General features: G+C 47.5%; 2 protein-coding genes across 5 annotated transcripts in view; both read right to left on the bottom strand.

Moving 5' to 3' along the window:
• SEC13 (SEC13 homolog, nuclear pore and COPII coat complex component) overlaps positions 1-10164 on the bottom strand; it is a 23853-nt gene extending 13689 nt beyond the window's left edge. Inside the window, exons 1-3 of the mRNA XM_003785439.3 lie at positions 10022-10164; positions 6189-6233; positions 3691-3806 (exon numbers count right to left, since the gene is read on the bottom strand). Of these exons, the coding sequence (XP_003785487.1) occupies positions 3691-3806; positions 6189-6233; positions 10022-10024 (164 nt within the window). The 5' untranslated portion in view covers positions 10025-10164. The remainder of the gene's footprint in view (positions 1-3690; positions 3807-6188; positions 6234-10021) is intronic.
• A 5582-nt stretch (positions 10165-15746) lies between these two features.
• The window catches only part of ATP2B2 (ATPase plasma membrane Ca2+ transporting 2), a 180557-nt gene continuing 175628 nt past the window's right edge, over positions 15747-20675 (bottom strand). For 3 of the 4 annotated variants that reach the window (XM_012802532.1, XM_023510638.1, XM_023510639.1), the window contains one exon: positions 15747-18807. In XM_012802532.1, the coding sequence (XP_012657986.1) occupies positions 18496-18807 (312 nt within the window). In that variant the 3' untranslated portion in view covers positions 15747-18495. The remainder of the gene's footprint in view (positions 18808-20675) is intronic. The other variant, XM_023510640.1, reaches the window with a different exon arrangement.

Below are 20675 nucleotides of genomic sequence, written 5' to 3'. Positions count from 1 at the left end.
GCCTATAGTCCCAGCTACTTGGGAGGCTGAGGCAGAAGAATCGCCTAAGCCCAGGAGTTGGAGGTTGCTGTGAGCTGTGACTCCACTGCACTCTACCGAGGGTAATAAAGTGAGACTCTGTCTCTACAAAAGAAAAAAAAAGGAGACTTTACAGCCTTTGTATTAATCTGGATGGAAGTGGAACACATTATTCTTAGTAAAGCATCACAAGAATGGAGAAGCGTGAATCCTATGTACTCAATTTTGATATGAGGACAATTAATGACAATCAATGACACAGTGAGGGTAGGGAAAGGGAACAGCAGAGAGAGGGAAGGAGGGAGGGAGGTGGGGGTCTTGGTGTGTCCCACACCTTCTGGGGGCAAAACACGATTGTAAGAGGGACTTTACCTAACAAATGCAATCAGTGAAACCTGGTTTCTTGTACCCTCAATGAATTCCCAACATTAAATTAAAAAAAAAAAGAAAGAGACTCAGGACTCCAGGTTGGCTCCCCTGTCCTGTCCAGGCAGCAAGCTCACTTGCCCCAGACTGCAGCCACCACTGCTTATATCTGCTGTCATCAGCATAATTACTAATTGGTCTAATAATGCTCAGGAAATATCAGTAGATTGAATCACTATTCATCCTCACAGTCAATTCTTTCTTTTTTTTTTTTTGCAGTTTTTGGCCGGGGCCATGTTTGAACCCGCCACCTCCCATATATGGGGCCAGCGCCTACTCCTTTAAGTCACATGCGCCTCCCATCACAGTTAATTCTTGAGAAGTATCTGTTTCGCTTCAGTATTTTCCACTTCTTAATTGTGTTCAGAAGGCATGTCTTTCCCTTCTCTTCTGATCTTTATCTGTTTACCTGATCACAGGTACTGCCTGAGGCTTTTGAGAGGGACCACTTTTCTGGTGCAGAGGGGTGTGGACCTCAGCACACAAGAAGTAGCCTGGTGTAATTAATGGTTTTGAGCCAGGCTCCTGGCAATCCTCTTCCCCATTCACTAGGTCTTGACTTATGGAGATAGCAATGAGACAACTTTCATAGGGTGGTCACAAGGGTTAAATTTTTTTTTTTTTTTTTTGAGATAGAGTCTCACTCTGTCATTCTGGGGAAGAGTGCCGTGGCCTGATAGCTCACAGCAACCTCAAACTCTTGGGCTCAAGTGAGCCTCTTGCCTCAGCCTCCTGAGTAGCTGAGACTATAGGCTACAACAACTGGCTAGTTTTTCTATTTTTAGTAAACATGGGTTCTCGCTCTTGGTCAGGCTGGTCTTGAACTTCTGAGTTCAAGGGATCTTCCTGCATTGGCATCCCAGAGAACTAGGATTACAGGTGTGAGCCACCACGCCTAGCCAAGGGTTAAATATTTCTGATAACTCAGGTACAGAGTTCAGAACAATGCTTGGTATAAGAGAAGAAAAAACCACTCAACACCAGGTATTAGTGCTGCTCCTCATTCACTCCTTCCCCCTAGGGCTGCTGACACCCCAGACTGCTCTCCCTGGCTAGGACAATAGTACATTCCCAGTTTCTACAAAGTGGCTGCTAATGAAATTGAGTGGACTCAAATTTCCAACAACTAGCTAGCTTTAACAGAGGCAAAAAAGAATGGAGGTGATGAAGTGTGAATTTTTCTTATCCCTCTAATAGTTCACATACTTTGAGCATAAGAAAAAGATGACAGGAAGTACTGTGTCACAGCAAATGTGACCCACCTCTGCCAATGCTGGTAACCAAGCCACTCCCTGGCAGCTCTGTTTAGCAGGGTGCTTCTGTGCAGGGAAGTTGGCATTTGGCTCACCAGTCATTTGATTCTTGGTGCTGACTCAGGAGAGGTGATCTTCTAGGCCCAATTCTCCAAATGGACACCGACAATTTACATTTTCTTTAATTTAGTTAACAAACACATTTTGAGAAACCACTCAGTCTGATGAAGCTTATAGACCCCTTCTCAAAATAATGCACAAAATACACTGAACTAGGCTTGGTGTCCGTAGCACAGTGGTTACGGAGCTAGCCATATACACTGAGGCTGGTGGGTTCAAACCTGGCCCAGGACTGCTAAACAATAATGACAACTGCAACAAAAAATAGCCAGTTGTTGTGGCGGATGCTTGTAGTCCCAGCTACTTAGGAGGCTGAGGGCAAGAGAATCGCTTAAGCCGAAGAGTTTGAGGTTGCTGTGAGCTGTGACACCAAAGCACTCTACAGAGCAACAAAATGAAACTCTGTCTCAAAAAACATACAAACCCCCTCCCCCTCAGAAGTAGGGTTATAAAACCTTATGAGATAGTGATTTGTTAATACTTCAAGCATTAAATTCTAGTGGTAGGACTAATAACCACTGTAATTTCCACATTGTGATGAGTATAAATGACAATGTGAGATGAAAATATCTGTGACTTTGGGCAGTGCCTGTGGCTGAGTAGGGCACCAGCCCCATATATTGAGGGTGGTGGGTTCAAACCCGGCCCCAGCCAAACTGCAACAAAAAAAGGGCTGGGCGTTATGGCGGGTGCCTGCAGTCCCAGCTACTCGAGAGGCTGAGGCAGGAGAATCACCTAGGCCCAGGAGCTGGAGGTTGCTGTGAGCTGTGACGCTACAGCACTCTACCGAGGGCGATAGAGTGAGACTCTGTCCCTAAAAACAAAACAAAAACCGAAAATATCTGTGGCTTCTAGTGGTGACAAAGGGACTACCAATGCTACAGAGGTTTCATGCCTACATTCATAATTAAAGGAAATGCTAAATATCAGATGCAAATAAAGATGTGATTGTTTTCTCCCTAACCAAATTCACCAGCTCTTCAGTTGTATCCACAGAACCCTTGAGGATACATGGAACACAGGCAAACCTATGACTACGTAAAAGGCAGTGAATGGAGGGAAAGTAGTAGAGATGTGGCCATAAAAATGAGCCAGGACTTCCTCAAGAATCTTAGGTGGGAAGAGGTAAATCAAACTTTTGTAAATATGCACTAATGCCTGCCCTGGGCAAAACAATGGTATTTATGAAATTATCACCACAATCTATTTTTTTCTTTTTTTGGAGACAAAGTCTCAAGCTGTCGCCCTGGGTAGAGTACCGTGGTATCATAGCTCATAGCAAACTCCAACTCTTGGGTTCAGGTGAGTCTCTTTCCTTAGTTTTTTCTATTTTCAGTAGAGACGGGGGTCTTGTTTTTTGCTCAGGCTGGTCTCGAACCCGTGAGCTCAAGCTATCTACCTGCCTCAGCCTCCCACAGTGCTAGGATTACAAGCGTGAGCCACTACGCCCAGACCTTATCACCACATTCTTAACGTTATTCTTATAGTAATGCTCTTGAGTAACACTTTAGATCATACTGGCTAACCTTATGTAAAATGGTATTGTTTATCACTTTTAAAAGTAACAGCAGCTGTCTGCACTGAAAACTTAGTATGTGCTGAGTACTATGGCAGGACTGCCCATGTGCTACTATACTAGAAAGGGGGTAGCATTAGCCCCATGTTGAGGGTGAGCGAATGAAGGCTTTGAGGTAAAGCTCAAAGCTCACTTGCCCCAGCTCTTCTAGTGGGTATACATATGGGTTGAGGGCAGGCAGCCAAGCTGGCTGGGATCCAAGCATCCTCAAAGCTAAACACTCTTTGGGGTTACTCTGAATCTGGGTTCTTCTTTCTTCCCATCCTTGAGGCCTTTCCTAAGCTTGCCGCCACTTACCCCCTGAGATCAGCGATGAGGATCTGCCCTCCATTGCGCACATCGAAGATTTTGACGGACCTGTCTGATGAGCAGGTTGCGAGGCGGGTGCCATAGTAGTCCATCTGGGCATCGTGCTGCAAAGGGAGGACAGCTCGGAAAGCCTGCAGGCTGGGCAGGTGGGGGCAGTCACCACACAGAGTGTCTAGTTTGGACCAAAATCTACCTGAAATTAATCTAATCTCAAAGAATCATCATCATCATCAGGCAGGAAGCCAGCGTGTACATACTTTCACTTCTCTCACAGGCCATGTCTTTCTGAAAGGGACAAAACAAGTCACACCCAGCTGGTTTTACTGACTCTTTACATACTCAGGGAAAGGTCCCTTCTAACCCTGTTGTGTAGGGTGGTATGGAAGAAAAAACACTGGCCTAGCTGCTCTTCTTCCTCCTCTCAGTCCTCATCCTGTCCTTAGGCTCCAAGTGTCACCAGGGGGATAACCTCAGGTTCAGTGCAGTCCTAGAACCTACAGCTAATACTCGGCAGGCCTCTGACTGCTTGTAGGTCCCCATCAGGTTGATTGCAATGTACCTCTGGCTCAGACACAGAGTTCCGCTCAGATGTCTGGGCTCTTTCCTCCAGCCTAGCCCTGGAGGGGCACTTTGTTTCTGCTGGACCTTTTTCCTAGTAGTGAGCCTGTACTCCCCATTCAACACAATACCTTAAGTGTTGCCAGTCCTACCACTGATGAATTGAATTCCTTGATGCTGATTGACCATCCAGAACTAGAGCTGGCCCCTGCCCACAGTCCCTTGTCCATCTGGGTGATGGGTCCTCTGAGGCATTTTGCCCTCTGCCCTGCTGAACACCCTGGTCCTCCTCACTTGCTGGCTCTGCCTTTTCCAGGGGATGCCACTTTGCTCAGCTGTCCCACCATGGGGGTGTCAGTAAATACCAGTTGTTACTCCTGTGGTCATCAGGAGCAATTATACCCTTTCAAAGGAAGCATTCATTCCATCTGCCTCAATATTCCTTGCATGATGAGTAGGAATTTGCCAAGTGGCACAGGAGAAAAGTACAGTCCAGGTAGCCAAGCAGAGGGAATAACACAAGCAAACTCAAAGAGTTCTGGGACAGCTTGAAACGTGTGGGGGAATGACAAGAGTTGCAACATTCCTTTCAAAGGAAGCATTCCCTCCATCTGCCTCAACGTTCCTATGCCCTCAAGAAGCTTGCATATAAATAACCTTAACATGGCAACACTCCTTTCTCATCTCCCTATCCAAAGAAAATATCTGGATTCTTCTTTGGAAGTCAACCCCCTTCACTATATTAGGTCTTGGTCCTGGGAAGGCGGGTGATGCAGGTGTGCTTCTGAAGCACTTCCCCTGCAGAGTGCTGTCACACAGTGGGAGGAAGTGGGGCATAGTGCCTAAGAGATTTACATTCCATCTCCTCAGCTTCTCTACATGCAACCCTTGAAAAATGCATACTCTCCTTGAGCTCCAGGTTCCTTATCTTTAAATGGGGCTAATAATAGCATCTGCTTCAAAGGTTATTATGAGGGTTAACTGAGATACTAACTGGAAGGTACTGAGTGTGGGTCTGACAGTAAGCGTGCAAAAGCGCAGCGTCACTACTGGGCCTCTTCTGTTCCTCAAACCAAACTCCCACAGGTAGGTAGCATATCCATTGTTTTTCCCATGAGGGAACTGAGGCTGGCTCAGAGTAGACACTGGCTAGGGAGCATTAGGTGGGATCTTCTTGCCCCTGATGCCACACTATCTCTAAGGAGGTGTGTCTTACAGTAATTGCTGGTGGACAGGCTGTGCAGACAAGATGCCTAGCATGAAATGCTCTAAGGCTGACTTGGGGCTTGTTTAGAGCTATTTGGATTGCATGGTCCTGAATGAAGCACAGTCTATGCTTTTCCTGCAGGAGACAATTAACCTCTGGACCTTCTGCAGCCGTGGCCTCTCACACTGAGCTGAGTGCTCTCCTCTCAGGAAGCACCCCGAGTAATGACTTAGGGTTCAAAGGGCCTTGTCTGGCCTACTGCCTGTGGTGGTTCTACTCGCCTCTGCCTTGGGCTTTGGCTGCCCTCTGCCATGCTGCCCTCTGGCTTTGTATTGCCTTCTCTCTTCCTTTACCTCCTTTCCAATGGGCCCAAGAAGTGACAGCAGGAGAAAGACAGAAGGGAAGACTGCTGTAAAACCTCAGCCCGATTCATCCTCCATCCCACAAAACTGAGAGACTTAAGCCATGAACCATTCCCAGGTTCTTCCTAGCAGAGAGTGACCAGACTGCCATAGCCCTGCCAACTCAGGGGGCACTGCTGGGGAGACTGAACACCCCACTCCCCCACCCCCAAGATTACAGGTTAACTGGCAACTGCTGCAGAGCCACAGCAGGATTCATGAATGATCAAGAGAAAGGGTGATAAAAAACCCCAACTGCCTCCTTCCCACAGAAATGCCCATGTCCACAGCCTAGGAGGGAGGGCTAAATCAATACTTACAATCATATCCTCATGGGAGGTGTCCACAGTGTTAATTACTGACACCTAGAACCAAAGACATTGCTGGTAAATTAACTGACGGCAGTTAGAACACAATCATCTTAGTAAATCCACCACCATTCCTAAAGTTCTCGACTATGTTCGTTCTCTCCTTTAGTGTTCTCTTATTCATTCTAAGCACCTTCTTTTTTGCCAAGGACTGGTGATACAGACAAGAGGTACTTTTTGCCCTCAAGAAGCTTGCATATAAATAACCTTAACACGGCAAGATAAATCCCCCCACTTTTTTTGAGATAAGGTCTTGCTGTTACCTGGGCTAGAGGGCAATGGCATCATAACTCAACACAGCCTGGGCTCAAGTGATCCTCCCACCTCAGCCTCTTCAGTAGATGGAACTATAGGTGTGTGCCATCATGCCGCACTAATTTTTGTAGGGACAGGATCTCCCTACACTGCCCAGGTTAGTCTTGAACTTTTGGCCTCAAGTGATCCTCTCACCTTGGCCTCCCAAAATGCTGGGATTACAGGCATGAGCCACTGTGCCCAGACAAGATAAATCCTTTAATTATAGTTTACATATACTATAAGGGCCTGAAGGTGGTGGTGGTGGTAGTTATACATGAACTAAGCCTTAGATGATGAGTAGGAATTTGCCAAGTGGCACAGGAGAAAAGTACAGTCCAGGTAGCCAAGCAGAGGGAATGACACAAACAAATACATAGAGTTCTGGGACAGCATGAAACGTGTGAGGGAATGACAAGCAGTCCTGGCTTGAAGGATGAGGGGGAATCCTGAGGTAGCTAGAGCTGGTGTTCCCTTCCTGGAAGATAGAGTCTATCATGTTCTGTTCAGAGTGTGTAGAGATGAGCACCTCATGCTCAGACATAGCAGTTCAGCTTCAAGTGCTCCTCATGGAAAATGGCTCTGAGAAGGAATTCCTTTCTCTGAGGTCCTGCCTGCAGCCTGCAGAAATGCAGAGACACTCTCAGAAAAGAAGACTGGAGGGCCAGGCCTGGGTTGCAGCTGGAAGCTTGAGCCCCAACCTGAGGTTACTTTTCTCTGCGTCACCGATCAGAGGGCTCCGAGGAACAATAACAAGAGTGCCAGAGTCTAAGTGCCCCCCCAATTCTATTCAGCAGATATAATATGGATAATAGGTTTGTTACGTAAGACTTGAATCAAGTTTTTTCTGAGGCTGTTTCCTGGTCCACCACTTGTGATAGACCCTGGACTGTCACTTAGTGGGATCTGGGGTTAAACAGTTTGTACAGCTGGAGCATAGCTGTCATGGTCAGTGCTCTCCTATTTTTTTTTTTTTTTTAAAGACAGAGTGTCCCTCTGTCACCCTGGGGTTGAATACCATGGTGTCGCAGCTTACAGTAAACTCAAACTCTTGGGCTCAAGCAATCAACTGTCTCAGTCTCCAAAGCAGCTAGGACTATAGGGATCCACCACAATGCACAGGCTAGGTTTTTTTTTCCATTCTTTTTTAGTAGAGACAGTCTTGCTCTTGCTCAGGCTGGTCTCAAACTCCCAAGCTGAAGTAATCCGCCCGACTCGGCCTCCCAGATTGCTAGGATTAGAGGTGTGAGCCACCATGCCTGGCTTTTCCTATCCATTCTTTGAGGTCCAGTTCAAATTACACACCCTGCCCCATGTCCTTTAGAAGATTCTTAGATCCTCAAATGGCTGGACTCTCTTGCTTATCTTCAGCATTGAATGTTTGCAAAACTTCATGTTGTTTCTTCTCCCCACTAGAAGATGAGCTCCTTGGAGCCATGGTCTGAGCCATCTTCAGACCCGAATTCCCTCCGAACATCCAGTACAGTGCTTTGCAAGCAGAAGGAACTCAGTAACTATTTGTTAAATGAATAAACAAAAGAACAAAACCTATTATTTTTTTCTTTGTTCAACTACTACTCTCTAAATTCTTGAGATAGAAAAGGGGACTAAAAAAGTTTCAGTTTGGAATAGACATTGCTTACCATTTTCCCCATTTCATCTTTAGCAACACAAGCCCTATAGGTATAAAGTTTAACATGTCTTTTCAGAAAGGTAGACATTTGGAAGAGGATGGCAGCAAAGCAGTTCAGGAAGTACACAGTAAGCACAGATTTTTCTCATCAAATTCTGGACTCCCTAAAAAGTGAGCCCCCAAGATCTGCAGAAGCAAGTAAGGAAGATAAGGATCCCCTCCATGTGTCAAGCTGTGCAGGTTACAAAGTGCTTCCACATGTTCACTGAGAGCCACCAAAGACAGAGCCACCTGATAGACTAAGGAACTGAAGCAGCCCAGAGAAGAGAAAGCACTTGCCAAAGTCACAGAGGTAGGGAAGAGTGGAGGGAGAAGAGGGAGTGGTAACATCTCACCTAACGAGTACAATGTAGGGGTGAGTATACAGCACACCTGGGTGATACCCTCAACTTCAACTTGGACTCTCACCTAACAGATACAAACAATGTAACCTAACCCCTGTACACATATATTAGTCCAAAATTTTAAACAACAAAGAGTCTCAGAGCTAGCTAAAGGCAGAGGTGGGAAAAGAGCCTCATCTCCTAACTCCTAGCCCACAAAGCTTTCTAATTCATTAGGCTACCTATCTAAAACATAAAGTAGTTGTTATACTGAATTCCCTAAATCCAATGGCTGAGGGATAACAGAGTCAGGAAGTGTACTGAGAGGTAGTTTCACCTCAGGTTTCTAAAGGATTTTTGAGATTGTCAGTATTTATTTCTAACCACTCTCATCCACTGGCCAGGGCTGGTGAACCAGTGTGTTTTTAAAGCCTCAGAGTACTTTCTCCCGAGCACCTGGCATTATCTGGTCCTTGCTAAGTAGTTAAACAATTGCCCTCTCCAGAATTAGCTGAGTTAAAAATTCATTTAGAATGAGCTGACTGTCAAGAGTTTAAGAGCCCCCAATTCCATTCAGCAGCAAACCAGAGGTCAAAAGAGGTGAATGATTTAACACCTAGCCCCCCTGCAGAGCAAGAATTAGCCTAGTGTTCCCATTTCTGGGTTCCCGCAGGTTTCCTCAAACCTACTGCTGAGGCACACCCATTTTCCTAACAGGATACGTTTGCTAGAGCATGCCAGGCTCAGTCTAGATACTTTCATCCATTAATTCTCATTCATTCTCTCAATGGGAAAAAAGTGTAGAGCGAATGTACACTGAAGATAGTACAGAGATCAAGAAAACTGAGCGCCTGCCCTTAAGAGAGCTATTCAGCTCATCCTTAAATCAGTTTCTTGAAGAGCCCATCAGATCTGAGGTCCCTACCCGAGCAACTGTTCATCTCTGCTGGGAGTAGATGGCAGAACAGCCTGGTTTGGAGGGTCCGAATGGGCTCTGCCATTTACCAGTTGTGCAAGAGGCTTCACGTCTCTAAACCTCAAGTTTCCTCATCTTTAAAGTGTTGATAACAATGACATCTACTTCACAAGGCTGTTAGTAGGCTGAGATTACCAATACTTGGGTGCTCGCTCTGGCAGCACAGATGGGAACAATACTCAGAACTTACTACGAGGCACAGTAGCTCCTAGGTGTTTGGTTTTGACAGAATAGAATTGTTGACGGAAAAGAAGGGCAGCAGAGAGATTAGCAAGAGAAACGACAGCGACGAGGTCCTCCAGAGTTCCAGGAGGTTCCGCGGCCTCAGCCCTGGCCTCCCCCTCCGAAAGGTCCGCAGGGACAGGGCCAGAACCTCCTAAACCTCGGAGCAGTGGAGGGGAGATGAAAGGCCCCAGCCAGGATTTTGAAAAGCCGAGGAACCCGTGAGGCCGCGACTGTAGCCCAAACCCTGCTGGGCCTCTCCAGTTCCAAAACTCACCATAGCTGCGGGAGTGGCGGCTCCAGACCTCGGACGTGGCAGCTCCCGGCGGCGCCGTCCAACAGCTCACTTCCGGCGCCGGGCCGGCAAGCCGTCGGGCCGTAGCGCAGGGGCCTCCGGGCGGCCGCTTGCTCAGCTAGCACCAAAGTTCCGCGCTTTCAGGAGGCCGCGCCACGCCCTCTCTACTAAGCCCACCCTTGCGGAAACGCGTGACCCGAGGGGGTGGGGCTCTGGTTGCCAAGGCGACCGTAAGTGGGCGGGGGTTGGAATCTGACGTTCTCGTGGGTCTTCTCTCCTAACTACGCTTACCCTTTTCCGGAGCTGCACGAATGAAAGAAAGGATTAATAATTACAGCTTCGGGCGGCTATTGTAGCTCAGTGGGTAGGCTGCCGGCCACATACACCCATGCTGGCGGGTTCGAACCCGGCCCGGGTAAGCTAAACAACAATGACAACTGCAACAAAAAAATAGCCAGGCGTTGTGGCGGGCACCTGTGGTCCCAGCTACTTGGGAGGGGCAGGAGAATCGCCTAAGCTCAAGAGCTGGAGGTTGCTGTGAGCTGTGACGCCATAGTACTCTACCGAGGGCGACATGGTGACACTCTGTTTCCAAAAAATAATAATAATAATAATAATAACTACAGCTTCCCGTGCCTGTCTGTGGTTGTGGGTGGACCTGATTTCTGATAAACTTTGTAGGATGATTGGGGGGATGTGGGGTGGTGGTGACTAGTCTTTTTTTTTTTTTTTTTTTTTTGAGACAGAGCCTCTCAAGCTGTCTCCCTGGGTGGACTGCCGTGGCATCACAGCTCACAGCAACCTCCAACTCCTGGGCTCAAGCCAGTCTCCTGCCTCAGCCTCCCAAGTAGCTGGAACCACAGGCGCCCACCATAAGGCTTGCCTATTTTTTTGGTTGCAGCCGTCATTGTTTTTGGCGGGCCTGGGCTGGATTCCACCCCACCACCTTAGGTGTATGTGGCTGGTGCCTTAGCCACTTGAGCCACAGGCACCAAGCCGACTAGACTAGTCTTAATGCTCCTTTCTGGTTAGTTCCTCCTCAGGACCTGAGGACAGGGAGCACAGCAGAGGAGGCCAGAGAGTGCCCCCCACCCAGAGGCTGAGACCTCTCACCTTGCCCTCCCTAAGCCACAGGACTGATGCCTCCAAATGCCTCCTTCAAAGTGATCCCCTGGAGTCTTGAGTCTGGTCCCATAGGTAGATTCCCCCAAGCAAAGAGGGATGTTAGCCGAGCTCCTGTAGCTAGAGCCGAAGAGCCCATCCCTAGTGTTCCCAGTCCCTAGGTCCTTGGCTTCTCAAGGGAGAGCAGCTGTCTCCCTACAAGCCCAATGAGAATGCCCAGTAGTGGAGCTCAGAGGTTTTGGGTTCCCCTCAGCCACACATGGTCTAGCTCTGGGCCCCCTCATGACATTAGGAAGCAAGTGACCTAGGGTGAAGCCTTGACTCCCCCTGGGTAAGTCACAATCTTTTAGTTTCCTCTGTTGAAACTAGGAGTGAACCTTAGCTGGAGAAGGTCACTTATTGAGAGATGTTAAAGCTCAGAGAGTGTGATAGACCCAGACTGTCAAGAAGCTTTGGAGAGGGGGCCAGGGCAGTGGGGGTGTTGATAGAATTAAGGGCCAAACCTTGGGGGAGTAACCTACTCTTTCACCCTTTCCAGTTTTGTTACTTGCCTTCAGTGAAGAAATATGTGCCTATTGCAGGAGTGTGTAGGATGTTTCTTAGGGCAGAGGAAGGAATAAATGTGTAGGTATTTCTTGGGCCTCCTTTTTTGATGCATGTTATTTATTTCAGAATATTATGGGGATACATATACTTTGATTGCATAGTTTGCTTTTGTGTATTATAAGTCAAAATTATACGTATGCCCTTCATCCAAGTATGTGATGTGCCCAATAGTTGTGAATTTACTGATCTCCTTGTCCCCCCTCCCACCTACTTGAATTTTGTTGGGTTTTGCTTCCATATGAACCTAAGTGTTGATCATCTAGTTCCAATTTAGTATTGAGTACATGTGGTGTTTGTTTTTCCATTCTTGCAATACTTCACTTCTGAGAATGGTCTCCAACTTGATCCAGGTTGTTACCAAAGATACTATTTTACCATCTTTTTTATGGCTTCCACGGTATACATATGCCACATTTTATTAATCCATTTGTCTATTAATGGGCATTTGGGTTGTTTCCACATCTTTGTGATTGTGAATTGTGCCGCTATAAGCATTCAAGTGCAAGTGTCTTTATGATACATGTCATTTTTTCCTTTTGGTAAAAGGTCTCTTGTTCTTGAAGGGACAGATCCTGAGGGCCTTAGATTCGTAGCTGCATCATTGATTCTCTGGGTGATAAGGTCAAGTCATTCCTCTCTGACCCTCATTTTTCTCGAGTGGAAATGTGGAGAAGGGAATATTAGCTATAACATAAATATAATGCAAGGGAACATTAGACATATATATTAGATATGAAATGAATATAACATTTAATTGTTACTAACTTTTTTGTGTAAGCATTGAAGTTGGAGAGATTGGGGATGTGGGACAAGCAACAGAACTACAATTAGTTCTAATTTACTTATTAGGATATTTGCTGGTAGGACTGACAAGCCCTGTGATACACAGGTTTAGAGCACTGACTAGCATCGGGATTTCTGGGTATCAACACCGCTTATTAGGTGGGCATGCTCTTCTAAGCTGCTGTCTCCTCTTTTGGGTGAGGATTGTAATAACACCTCCTGTGAAGGATAATGTTGGGATTAAATGAACCCTTGCCTATGAAACTGTGTTTGGAAGTTGGATGGGTCTATAAGGCTTGATCCTGGGATTCATTCAAGCTGAGAAGAGCTGGGATTTGTGTGTGTGTGTGTGTGTGTGTGTGTCCTTTAAGCTTTGGGCCAACCTTAGAGATTGTATCTTGGTCTGGGCATATTTCCTTTCTCTGCTGATGTTCAGTAGAGATTTGTCAAGTTCAGGCTCTTAGGATGCCAGGCTTCCTTATGTCTTACCCCTCCCCAGTATGGGATGCCACCCACATCCTGTGTCTGTATTTCCCTTCTCCTTCCTCTGGTTAATCCAACCCCCCAAATCAGGCCATTATTAACTTTCTCCAATTTGTGTCCCCCACCTCCCAGCCCTTTGCCCCTGAATCTTATCCTCTTTCTCCTGAGGTCCCTTTCCCCCAGGTCTTCCTCTCTGAGATGGCCAGCCATTCCTCATTGGCTAATGGCTCATGGCAGGGTAAGTTTGTCTTCCTCAAATGGTGGATGTTCAAGAGGTGTGACTGGTGGAAGGAGAGGGACTGCCCACTGGACTGCGTGCCCCTGGGCAAAGTGCCTTCCCTCCCAGGGACTCAATTTCCCTCAAATCCACAGAGGGTGGGGGCGCAGCTGTCCTGTGGAAAAAGGCCTTGTGATGGGTACAGTGTCTGCGTTTCCACGTGTGCATTTATTGTTATTGCTCAGTATAGTGTTGAAAAGGCAGATGAATCCCATTAATTACAAAGAGCACAAGCCAGAGATACAGAGAAATCAAGCGTGTACAATAAGAGCACAGTCACTTCCCAGCCCCGCTTTTCCCAGAGCCCCCCAGAGCCCTGGCCGCTGTGGAAGCTGGAGGCGGCACCATTCCCTCGCTACTCAGTTATAAAATATGTGCACACAAGAGTTAGCAAAGTGTGGTGACCCCCGAGAGAAAGGCCCTGGAGGGAGAGCACCACAGGCATTACAAAACAGACTCGGGGGCTGAGAAGGGGAGTCCCAAAGCAGCCTCAAATACCTGTATCTTATTTTCGGTGGAGAGGTGAGGGCTGCTGCCCAGGTGGGTATGAGCTCCACATTAAAATCAGGAGAGCTTGATTTGGAACTTGGAAAAGTCTTGGGGATTCCTGCTGTTGTCTGATTTCGGCCCTGGCTCTGGAAGGCCCAAAAGCCTTCAAGAAATGTCCCTCCCCCCAAGATCCGCTAATGGTGGGATTTCGGACACTATAGGAGGAGGGAGACTGGGGGGGGAGGCTTGTCAGGGTGCACCAGGTTGGCAGCCTCTTGTAGGCAGAGCAAAAATAGGCTGAGGGGAGTCAGGGTGCTGAGAAGGTCCAGGCAAGAAACGTCTGGATCCCAGAGGTGCTGAAGACTCTGAATTGAAGAACAAGAGGTGACCTACCCCCCCCAAAAGCAAAATAAAACAAAAAAACCCAAAAATCAATTCAGGAAAGGGGGACAGGATAGTTTTCTCTATGATGAGAATTAGGAGAACAGACAACTGGGCCACACATTTCCCCCAGTTCTAGGTCTGAGAGAAACCTGTTTCTCATGTGGACCAGGGGTAGATGGAGGGTCCACCCCAGGACAACCAAGTGGGTGACTTTGGTTCCCAAGCTGAGATTGAATGGGGGCTTGGGGGCCTCTCGTAACAACTCACTGACTTTAAAGGACAGGTGAAGTGATGGGAGAAACATGTCTCCTTCACAATTCAGGATGCCCTTTTTGTCCCTCCTTACAGGACACACTACTTCGCTGCCCTGAGTGGACAGTAGTTAGCATGGGGGAAGATGATGGCACACAAAATGACAGCGCCCAGAACATGGGGTGGCGATAGAGGACTAGGCCACATTTTAAAGTTGGAAGGACAGATGTGAGAGAATACCAGGATAGTTCGTAAAAGAAGAATGAAGGGGACTCATCCTACCACATTAAAAAAAAAACATTATAAAGTGACAATAATTAAAACTGTATTACTGCTGCCGATGGGACACCCAGGTAAAGGGATGGAAGAGAAATTCCAGAAATAGACCCAACTCTATGTGAGCTATCAGCTTGTGGAAAAGGTGGTATTTCAACATGGTTAGGGGAAAGAGTGGCTCTTCAATAACTGGGGGACCCAGGATAAGACAGGTTCAGAGTGGGTGGCGCCGGGGGCTCAGTGAGTGCGGCGCCAGCCCCATATACTGAGGGTGGCAGTTTCGAACCCAGCCCTGGCCAAACTGCAACAAAAAAACAGCTGGGCATTGTGGTGGGCGCCTGTAGTCCCAGCTACTTGAGAGGCTGAGGCAAGAGAATCGCCTAAGCCCAAGAGCTGGAGGTTGCTCTGAGCTGTGACGCTGCCGCACTCTACTAAGGGCAACAGAGTGAGACTCTGTCTCAGAAAAAAAAAAAAAAAAGTTGTACAAGTGTCACAGTAGTCTAACTTTAAAAGAATAAAAAATAAGAAGAAGAAAAAAAAGAAGAAGACAGGTTCAGAGTCCTCAGTCCAGTGTAGCAATAACAGAAGCAAGATAGCCTTCCTCCTGTCAGCTCTCTGCCATGGTGGGGACAAGGTGAGGGGCCATGGTGAGGGGAGGCAGGAGCAATGGAAACTGCTCCTGATTAAGAAAAGCTCTGTCTGAGCTATAAAAAGGAAAGGTGGCTGATTTTACAGTGCCAGGAACCACTGGATGGGCTCTCTGCTCTTCTTTGTCTTGGGGGAGACAAGCTGGGGAGCTTAGACCTTAGAACTGAATCTGTCACCTTCTCCTGGAGCCCTTGTCCAGAGGGCACAAAAGCAGTTAAGTGGACACTGTAGTCCCAAACTAGAAAAAAAGTTTATGTTACAGAGTATATATTTACTATGTTCTGCTTGATGTAGTTTTTTGCCTTTTTTTTTTTTTTAAACCACAGGCATTTCAGAACCACACTGCAGGAGTCAGAAGAGTCAGCAATTGAAAGCATAACCATTGCATAGTATTAAATGAACAGAGACGGTGAATTCTTTATTTACAATTATTGTCTAGATAAAAAAATTCATAAAAACAGATGAATGGTCATAAATTATTTACCCCCTAATGGGGTGAACTGCCAAACGTACCCCATGCTGCTAGATAATAGGACGCAGAGTGCAAGCTTTATGTACTACAGTGAGTTTTGACAAACCAACCATTTCCTGTGTGTGAGGACGTGTGTGCGAGTGTGAGAGTGCGGGGTGCGTGTGTGTGAGTATCCGTCATTCTCACAAGAGAAGACCAAGCTAACATCGGCATCCTTCCACTGCTCCCTGTTCCCCAGCGAGGCTCTGCTCAGAAAACCCTCCTGTTTTCCTTATGTCCTGGCTCCAGATGGACAGCGGGCATGGCGTGCAAGCAGAACTATCCTGATGTCATGGGATGAGGTCACGGACACACGAGTGAACATAGAAGGGCAAGATGGAGAACTGCGAGAAAGGAAACTCCAAAAAAAAAAACCATGTTCCAAGGCTACCCCGTGTTAGAGGTGTGCAGGTCTTTCCTTCCTCGGAGGAGAGCAGTGGGCTGGCTTTGGTGGTGTTTGTACCGGGATCCAAGAAGCACATCTGAGGGCTGGTCACCCCTTTGGGTGTGCAGTTTCCTTTGCTGGGTACATTCAGAGATACTTCTTCACAACATTCAGGTGGGGCTCTCTTGAAAAGGAGGTCCTCTGACTGATTTTGCCAGGTGGGATGGGCTGACTTCTAACCCCAACCCCCTAAGTTTTTCCACAGCCGTTGTCCAGACATAGGCCCTCCTAGCTGACTATGGCTCTTTTCCCAAGTGGCTCTCATCTTTTTTTGTGGAAGAGTTCTCTGGGCCTGGAGAAGGGAAGGGACACACAGCAACCATGTGGGAAGGGTCACCACGAGGAATGGATTTCACAAGTGAGGCGGAAAGTGTTTGGTTTTCCTTGAAGCATGGGACATCATCGATCATGGTATTCAAAATGTCTTTTGCACTGTACAAGTTTATGGAAAAAGATCGTATGCTGAAAAGTCTCAAAGCAAACTTTGTATTAAATACAAAAGTCCTTTTATGAAAAATGCTGAGACCCACAAAGTGCTTAGCAGTTAAGAGGCTGACATACAATTAAATAAGCTCTTAGTAAGTGGGATTGCTAGTGCTGTTATTGTCTTGGGGGGGCAAATAACCACCTCTTCTCACCTGTGATACTGTAGGGTTTCAGAATGGCTTTCTGTCTGGGAAAGCAAGACTTGCTGTTAAAAGGCTACAGTATATATTGTGACTACAGGAAGACAATTTGGTTTAAAAATCACACTGAATACATCTCAATATACACATCATAAGGTTCATTCGGATCTAAATAGTGCAGAGAAAAAGGCTATTCTTCAAAAATAAAAATAAAAGCAGCAAGCCATACCGATCCTCATCCAATAGGCCAACAGCTTATATGCTGCCATTGATAAGGAAATAAACCTCTAAATTACTAACTAAAAAAAAAAAAATCAACACAACAGCATTTATAATATTTCAACACTACCTCAACCTCCCTACAGACAGAGCCAAAGAGAACCTATTTTTGCAATGCTCTTAGTAAACTCAAGTAAGTTTCATCGAGAGAAAAGTCTTCGACCAGAGTTTTGCAGATCTGGCATCCTCGGGCCGGGAAGGCCATTAGTGTTGCAAATCCAGGAAGCCTTCTCCCCTCCTCTCCCTTCGTCTACGGAGCATGTTGTTAAACGCCTCGGGACGGATGCTTGGCTTGCATTTGGCTTCTGCCTGAGCCTCCCATGGTAGTGACATTATTGAACGGAAACAGCAGGCAAAAGTCAGAGCATGGCTATTGTAAAACATCAAGGGCGCAATCCAGGGGAGTGTCTGTTGGGCTGAGCTGTTTTTTGTATAGCATCTCAGCCGCTAGAGTTCTTAAACCGTACAAATAGCCAAAGACATTATCTACAGGTTTGTAAACAAATTACATTCTTCTTTTGGGACATAAATAAGTTAAAATAGAGCAATTTAAGCGGAAACAAGGCAACATGCCGGCAAAGAAACTTTATATATCCATGTATATATATTTATATATATATATATCTACCTATCTATATGGACGTATACGGTCTTGGAGAAGTATACGTTGATATAGATACAAAGAAATGGATATAACCTCGTGAGTGTCTATGAAGTTCTTCGGTTCCGTTGGTGCAAATCTACTAGGCGCGTTAAGCTCTGCAATTTCAAAAAGTTATTAAATTAATCTATACAACTGAGACCATGCTGCGCAAGCATTTCAAAAACTCACAGACCAGTGGGTTGGATAAATAGTCTCAGAAAAGAGTCTGTTTGCAGTTCCCGCCGAAGAAACAAACAAACAAAACAAAACAAAACCCCTCCCCAACCCCCCAAAAACCAAACAAGGGGAGGATCGAAAGTGTACAGTACATTCATGCGGGGGACGTGGTGGCTGGGCGGGTGCATGGCTGGTCCATGTTTGGGCAGGAGCCTGGAAGGGCTTGTTTTGGGAAAACCGCTCAGTTCCCTAGGCCCCGGTGGAGATCCCGCCCCTCGCCTCAAAGTGAAAAAGAGTTCAAACAGCATCGCAGCCAGAGAAGGGGGTCTGTTGGTGGAAACATTGGTTTTCTCTCCAGTATTTGGTTTCCTGTCGTTGCTCCTTGCTGCTTGGGTGAGTTGGGTGCCTGGATGGGTGGGTGCCCGGGAGGCGGGTGGCGGCGACAGGGTCCTCAGCTAAAGCGATGTCTCCAGGCTGTGGATGGGGCTCCCTGGACTTGAAGAGGTAGCTGATTTACTTGTGTCGGTCGTCAGGTTGATCCCGCTGTCGATGGCGCTGTTGTTCTTGTTGAGCGACGACGGCGGGCTGGAGTTCTGCTTGAGGGCAGCGTCTTCTTCCAGGTCGGTGTCATCAATGAGGGGGATGTGGGGCTGGGAATCTTCGATCCGGAATTCGGGATGAGCCATGAAATTATGGATGGAGGTTCGAGACTCAGGCTTTTCTAAACCTTCATAGAGAGAGCTACGGAACGCCTTCACGACGCGGATCTGCAAGGGAAGCACAGGGGTCAGGCACTGCCCACTGAGGCTGGGGTGGGGGTCACGGGGTGGGGGCAGGAGAGGGTTAGGGCACAGCAGTGGCTGGAATAATCCACAGTCGCTGGGTGTTAAGAGCATTGACAGGGTGGGGGAGAGCGGAAGAGGAGGCTCAGGGCATATGCATCCATGAGTTGGTTTTTTTAAATTGCTTTGGTTTTGGTCAGAACTACAGTATCAGGACAGGAGGAATGATTGAGCACCATCAAAGAGGTGATGGGAAAACAGTGGTTAAAGGAAGCACAGTCGACTCCTCCGGCGGACACCCAGACCTAGTGAGAGACTGAGCCTTGTTAATTTGAAAGCAGAGGTTCGACCATGCAGAAGGCGGGTAGGACCAGGGAGGAATAAAGTGGGAAAGAGGGAGGCTACTGTAAAACAATTAATCTTAAAAAAACCACACAGTTAAAAAACCACACAACATGGGACAGGTCACGTTACAAAACGCAACGGGACAGAAAGGAGAGACGGATGGATGAGCTGGGATGAGAGAAGACACACGAGGGCCAAACAGAATGGGAACGGCAAACCAGAGGCGGCAAAGCAGACCGAAGCCAACCCAGGGCTTCCTCAGGCGCACAGCGGAGGCAGCCAGAAAGCACGGGGAGCCGGCAGACTGATGACATTCAGAGGCGAGGAGCATGCCACGGCGGGGGTCGGGAACCACACGGCACACACAGACGGACACACGTCTACACTTGGAAGCCTGGACAATGTGAACAGAGGTCGTTTGTACCCAGCGTTGCTTTCCTTCATGCATTCGGGAGGTAAACACTCGAGTATAGACTCAAAGCCCTGGCCGGTCATTGGAGCTTGCTTTGGGGCCCCTTATTTCCTGGGGGTTTTTGATACTTTTTTTGTGCTTTGAAAACACAAAACCAAAAAGTTGAGGCCAGAATCAGATGGGCAAACCCCGCCCCTGGTGGGATTCTGGGAGTGTGTGGAACTGAGCCACAGAACAACACAGCCTTTCATTTTCTGTGTCTCAGTCGTGAACCACGCATCCCGGGCCTCAGTTTTCACCTCTGAAGAATGGAAGGAGCTTGGTCGTTGAGTCTTCAAGGGGAGTGGAAAGAGCGCTGGACTCAGGCAGGAAGCCCTGAGCATGAGTCCTGGCTCTGCCACTTCTGGTGCCTTGACTGTGGGCAAGCCACACTGTCTCTCTGGTCGTCCTCCGTCCTGCCTCACAGGGTGCAGAGGGACAGGACCCTCACTAGAAAGAGAGGTGTCCCTTCTCTGGACTCTTGGGAGGACAGCCATGCCTGTCATCTCAAGGGTCTGATGGGACTTGAGACAAAGATGCCTCCTCTTCCCTTCCCCACCTCAATTCAGAGTGGAGCAAGAGGTGGAGAAAATAAGATGGCCCGATGCCTCCAGGGGCAGAGCCTTAGCCAGCCACTGTGTGGAGGCCAAGTGGCACCTGCCTGCAGAGCAGCGGCTGCCCCAAGCCACAGGCCTGCGGGGAGGCAGAGGACTGGACGAGACGGTCGTGGGGAGGCCCTTGAAGTCCCAGGACTTGAGCTCTCAGCTGAACCCAGGGGTAGCTCCTTGGTGGGCACAGTTAGGAAAAGCCCTTTCCATAGGAGTGAATTTTCTAGATGACTGTGGTTGATGATTTAAGTGCCATCACTGAACCTTTATTTTACTATTTCAGAGGGGAGTCTTTCTAAAGCACATCATATGCTCCTCAGACTTCTAATGTAGAGTATGCAGAGAAGAACTGAATGTAAATTCTGTCAATCATTCTTGGTCTTGCATAAGAAAGACCCCAGAGTCTGTCTTCTTCCCCTTCCTTAAGTTTTTCTCCTTTGCTGTCAGCC

Source organism: Otolemur garnettii, unplaced genomic scaffold, assembly GCF_000181295.1.
Source record: "Otolemur garnettii isolate 467f Iridium unplaced genomic scaffold, OtoGar3 scaffold00015, whole genome shotgun sequence".
NCBI lineage: Eukaryota > Metazoa > Chordata > Mammalia > Primates > Galagidae > Otolemur > Otolemur garnettii.
Note: the sequence above shows the minus strand (reverse complement) of the source record. Positions and strands in the feature narration are given on the sequence as shown.